Here is a 6,000-nt window from a genome sequence, read left to right as displayed (position 1 = left end):
CTTTGTATAACATATTATGAACTTATTGTTTCCTTTTTTCAACTTGTTAATATATCGATATATCACTTTAAATTACAACATCTCGTGCGTGTTTTAGATATTCAATTAACAAAACAAGTGATGGATTAGAACTTTGGTTAAGTGTGTACTCTCTCTCTGTGGTAGGCGAGCAATAGTTAATGTTTCGTATGTACTCGCGCTAGTGTAATGCACTTCCCTGCACTACAATAGGTTTGTTTTCTATCTTTGTCATTTATTAGGTGAATTTTATTTCAGAAAGCTCTTTGTGCATTTATTTTAACTTATCTTAGGCTTCCATAGCTTCAGTTAAGGACATTTATGTAAGAAATTGATTTAAATTAGTAGGCATTTATGAAAATATTCCCGGTACAAATACGGGTGTTACGTTTTACAAGGCCCAGTAGTTTATGATTGACGGTATTTATATAAACAAACGCAGTAGTCATTACAATAAATGTCTGAAACTATATTAGCATTCATCCTAATGGTTAAGTTGTCCCATCTGGTATGGACGCTAATGACAAAATAACCATTAATTTCATTTCTAATTAAGGCGAAGATATCCAACCGTAACAGTGAATAAGTAAATATAAACGTAAATATACGTACTTATTATTTTGATATTGCAATACTTGTTATGTGTTTTTTGCTCTCTTTTACATTAAAAAAATATTTTAAAAACTTTATAATACAAGAAACGTACAAGTCTGTCTGCATTCCATGGCATTTATATAAGGCGTAATTGTATAGTTATCGAAATAAAATGTCGCTATTGAAATAGTGTGATAATTTATAAACGCCATAAAGTATGAGACGATAATACCAGAAATAGATACTTGTACAAACACATAAAGAGTCATTAGAACACAATACAATATTTGATAAGGTAGCTGTTGAAATGTGTCAGACACCTGCGAGCGGGCTCAGGGCTTCTGTGCCATCATAATCTGTCGAACAAGTGGGCCTCGAGTGCCCAATAAGGACCCTGAAGTGATTACTTTGAGTCCTGGCGTGGTGAAACTTCAATAGAGTGTTCAGGTGTCTCCTAAACCTACAACAGGTGTTTCAAACTGGACCTAATTGCCTACATTGGCGGATTGTTTTGCAAGATTGAAACTGTTTTTGAAACCTTTTCAAAATCCATCCAGCTCCCGTTAATGTTTGAAGATGCAAAATAATTTTATTGCCGAAGCTTTTGCATTGCTTATTTTTGTCTGTCGTCGTTAAATTACTCCTGTCCAAAAACCAAACCAAATGCGTACATATTTGGCTGATGAATAACTATTGTACTTACTGACATGACACGTAAAACAATTGTTGTCCAGTGTTTTACAAATGATGTAGAAAAGGTTTAATGTTTGCAAACTGTGCTTAACGAAAAACAAATTTTACGGAACAAATGCGCTTTTTACTTCCTGCCGTTTGCACTTCATTCTACTGCATCCAGGGAGGCAATGGTGAAGACTGACTCCCCCCTTCCTACCTACTTTATCTCAAAACGCCACACTATTTCATATTCATTCACCGTCTACCTGATTTATACACCCATTATTCCGGCCTCCAACATGTCTTTTGTTTGGCAAAATTAATTGTTAAACTATTACGATCTTTTCTTGCAGGAGTGTGATTTCACAATGCAACAATGCCCGATTCATGAAATTTTCGAGACCCACCTACTTAAAATGTGAATAAATTCCCCTAAAATGCGCCTTCAATCATTGGGGAAACTTACTTATTCTAGCTGCCAAGAAATCATCTAACTTAAAGGTTGTTGCCCACTAAGTGGGCAGTTTACACAATAGTATACAGTCACATTACCATTTATTTTATGTAAGAACACACTAACAGGGTTCAGGGTTGTACTCATACCTTTAATTTTTAGTGGTCTACATTATATTGTAACTACCCCTTAATAGAGCCAATTGCTGTTAATATCTACCATCCACCTTATTACAATCAATAACGACTGAATGCTGATTTACTTAACTAAATGTATTTGCAAATTTGAAGTATACTGCCTTTCCATCACATACAAATATGTTGACCACTACATGACTTTCAGTCCTGCTAAACATATTAATTCAAAAGTTACAGGACATATTATTTAACTTTCCTTTATACTCCTCTATTAAGACGAGGATGTTCCAGTGACCAAATGTTTTCAAGAAAAGGAGGAGGCACTGCGCTCTGTTGCGGACGGCGCCGAGAACGTCTTCATCCCGGAATGCAACACGGATGGCACTTTCCGGGAAGTACAGTGTCACAGCGCTTCCGGTTTCTGCTGGTGCGTCTCCGAAGAGGGTAAGCCGTTCCCCCGGACATCAACAAAGGACGGACAGCCTAACTGTAAGGCAAAAGGTACGTGATTGGTGGTTTAAGAGGGATGTATTATTGCGTAATTGCCATCATCGCCGTAACAATTTTCGCTTCCGTTGAAAGTTACGTACATGATTGAAAGTACAAGTACAAGCGCCGGTAGTGAAGATTGTTACGGCGGAATATATTAATGGTTTAGACTAATGGATGGGCCAGGCATGGCCACGCGGCTTGACTTTGATAATGTAACGAGACCACACACTGATGATGATAGTGTTTATGTAGTAGTAGTTTGTTCTATAATTTGAATATTTCTCTCCTGTAGAACGTGGCTTCTGGAATCTTCAACTTTTTTATCATAACAGCATGACATTAGCAAAAAAAACACCCAGAAGTCCTTATGGCCTAAACTGATTTGTGTTCTTTTTTCACAGATAAAACAGACAATCGACCAAAAACAAAATCCAGAGTAAGACGAAAAAAAGGAAAAAAGAATCGAAAATCCGACAAAAGAAAATCTTCTAAACGTACGTATCATATAACGTTAAGGTCTGCTTTAAAATGCGTTGTAATCATATCATAGGGTTCAGCGATGTAATCATATCATAGGGTTCAGGGTTGTAATCATATCATAGGGTCCAGGGCTGTAATCCTATCACAAGCTCTGGGTTGCAATCAAATCATAGGGTTCAGGGTTGTTTTCATATCATAGGGTTCAGGGTTACAATCATATCATAGGGTTCAGGGTTGCAATCAAATCATAGGGTTCAGGGTTGTTTTCATATCATAGGGTTCAGGGTTGCAATCATATCATAGGGTTCAGGGTTGTTTTCATATCATAGGGTTAAGGGTTGTAATCATATCATAGGGTTCAGGGTTGTTTTCATATCATAGGGTTCAGGGTTGTAATCATATCATAGGGTTCAGGGTTGTAATCATATCATAGGGTTAAGGGTTGTAATCATATCATAGGGTTCAGGGTTGCAATCATATCATAGGGTTCAGGGTTGTAATCATATCATAGGGTTCAGGGTTGCAATCATATCATAGGGTTCAGGGTTGTAATCATATCATAGGGTTCAGGGATGTTATCATATCATAGGGTTCAGGGTTGCAATCATATCATAGGGTTCAGGGTTGTAATCATATCATAGGGTTCAGGGTTGTAATTATATCATAGGGTTCAGTGTTGTTATCATATCATAGGGTTAAGGGTTGTAATCATATCATAGGGTTCAGGGTTGCAATCATATCATAGGGTTCAGGGTTGTAATCATATCATAGGGTTCAGGGTTGCAATCATATCATAGGGTTCAGGATTGTAATCATATCATAGGGTTCAGGGTTGTAATTATATCATAGGGTTCAGTGTTGTTATCATATCATAGGGTTAAGGGTTGTAATCATATCATAGGGTTCAGGGTTGCAATCATATCACAGGGTTCAGGGTTGTAATCATATCATAGGGTTCAGGGTTGTAATTATATCATAGGGTTCAGGGTTGTAATGATATCATAGGGTTCAGGGTTGTTATCATATCATAGGGTTCAGGGTTGCAATCATATCATAGGGTTCAGGGTTGTAATCATATCATAGGGTTCAGGGTTGCAATCATATCATATGGTTCAGGGTTGTAATCATATCATAGGGTCCAGGGCTGTAATCCTATCACAAGCTCTGGGTTGCAATCATATCATAGGGTTCAGGGTTGTAATCATATCATAGAGTTAAGGGTTGTAATCATATCATAGGGTTAAGGGTTGTAATCATATCATAGGGTTCAGGGTTGCAATCATATCGTTGGGTTCAGGGCTGTAATCATATCATAGGGTTCAGGGTTGTAATTATATCATAGGGTTCAGGGTTGCAATTATATCATAGGGTTCAGGGTTGTTATCATATCATAGGGTTCAGGGTTGCAATCATATCATAGGGTTCAGGGTTGTTATCATATCATAGGGTTCAGGGTTGCAATCATATCATAGGGTTCAGGGTTGTAATTATATCATAGGGTTCAGGGTTGTAATTATATCATAGGGTTCAGGGTTGTTATTATATCATAGGGTTCAGGCTTGTTATTATATCATAGGGTTCAGGGTTGTAATCATATCATAGGGCTCTGGGCTGTAATTATATCATTGGGTTGTATCCATATAATATGAAGCAGGGTTGTAACCATACCATAGGGCTCTGGGCTGTAGTCATATCATAGGGCTCTGGGCTGTAGTCATATCATAGGGCTCTGGGCTGTAATCCTATCATAGGGGTCTGGGCTGTAATCCTATCATAGGGCTCTAGGCTGTAATCCAATCATAGGGCTCTGGGCTCTATTCCTATCAAAGAGCGCTGGGCTGTAATCCTTTCATAGGCTTCATGGTTAAGGGCTGTAATCATTTCATAGTGTTCAGGGTTGTACCATAACTGATAATGAAAAAGTAATAGGCAAACACTAAACAAATATTTATTTTTATGATAACTATATCATTTTCGTTTCAGGTTGTACAAATAAAGAAAAATCAAGATTTAATTCCAATTTAGTTCGAGTTTTTACTGAAGAGTATGATCGAGCAATACGCAATGTTTTATCTACAGTTCCAGGTAAGTGTGTACCAACTTTGAAATAGTTTCAAATAAAAAGATGAGTATTGTAGAACCTCAAGTACACATAGAATAATATCATTTGAAATTCATTTAGCTCACCTCAAAGGTCAAGGTCGCCACACTAACCGTAAGGTTTATCATTAAAATGCTGCATGAATTTTAAAATGCATATGCAGTATAGTTGGTCGTGTCCGGGGTCACTTTTAATCGGAGATTAATCATCAAGTAATGTTTCATTTATGCACACAGTATAGTTGGTTGTGTCCGGTTTGTAACATTGTCATACACGGAAATATTTTAAGATAACTTTACACCTGTGTTTGTTACATTAAATCGATGTGTCGGGTGCAAGACCCATTTCCCTACCTCTTACTGCGTCACTCCTCCGCATTTGACGTCAACCATCATGTGACGGCCGTCATATGCTTATAGTTTATGTTAGCTCGTCCTGAATGTATAGGCATCTAGAAATTGCATAATGCATTGAACTGAATGGCTCTTGCGGGCATTCGTCACTCCGTGTCCATCGCGGACATTCGTCACTTTTTGTGATGGCTCTTGTCCATCGCGGGCATTTGTCACTTACTGTGATGGCTCTTGTCCATCGCGGGCATTCGTCACTTACTGTGATGGCTCTTGACCATCGCGGGCATTCGTCACTTACTGCGATGGCTCTTGGGCATTCGTCACTTACTGTGATGGCTCTTGTCCATCGCGGGCATTCGTCACTTACTGTGATGGCTCTGGTCCATCCTATATTTGTAAAACTTGATCAGAATGATTGTCATGATGAAGTTTCAATCAATTTTGAAAATGGGTCACGACGGATCAAAAACTAGGTCACTATGTTAAATCTTAGAAAACATTGTTTTCGCAAAATAGGACTTCTTCATCTCAACATCGCGAAGTCTGGCTAGAAGCATTGTGTTGATGAACTATTGGATATTTTCGAATACTAGTATGTGTCATCCGGCAATAGAAGCTGCTACTGACCCTTGGATCCTCATAAACCTGGACCGGAATGTTTGTCAAAGGTTTTGACGTATTTTATTGGCACATTGG

The 6,000-nt window shown here is 38.0% G+C and overlaps 1 protein-coding gene across 11 annotated transcripts in view; it reads left to right on the top strand.

Annotated features, from left to right (window-relative positions):
* Nucleotides 1–6,000, top strand: part of LOC128207699 (SPARC-related modular calcium-binding protein 2-like) — a 35,760-nt gene that overhangs the window by 20,191 nt on the left and 9,569 nt on the right. For all 11 annotated transcript variants that reach the window (XM_052910768.1, XM_052910775.1, XM_052910770.1 and 8 more), the window contains exons 3-5: nucleotides 2,155–2,379; nucleotides 2,772–2,864; nucleotides 4,834–4,935. In XM_052910768.1, the coding sequence (XP_052766728.1) occupies nucleotides 2,155–2,379; nucleotides 2,772–2,864; nucleotides 4,834–4,935 (420 nt within the window). The remainder of the gene's footprint in view (nucleotides 1–2,154; nucleotides 2,380–2,771; nucleotides 2,865–4,833; nucleotides 4,936–6,000) is intronic.

Source organism: Mya arenaria, chromosome 11, assembly GCF_026914265.1.
Source record: "Mya arenaria isolate MELC-2E11 chromosome 11, ASM2691426v1".
NCBI lineage: Eukaryota > Metazoa > Mollusca > Bivalvia > Myida > Myidae > Mya > Mya arenaria.
This window is presented reverse-complemented; position numbering and strand designations above follow the sequence as displayed.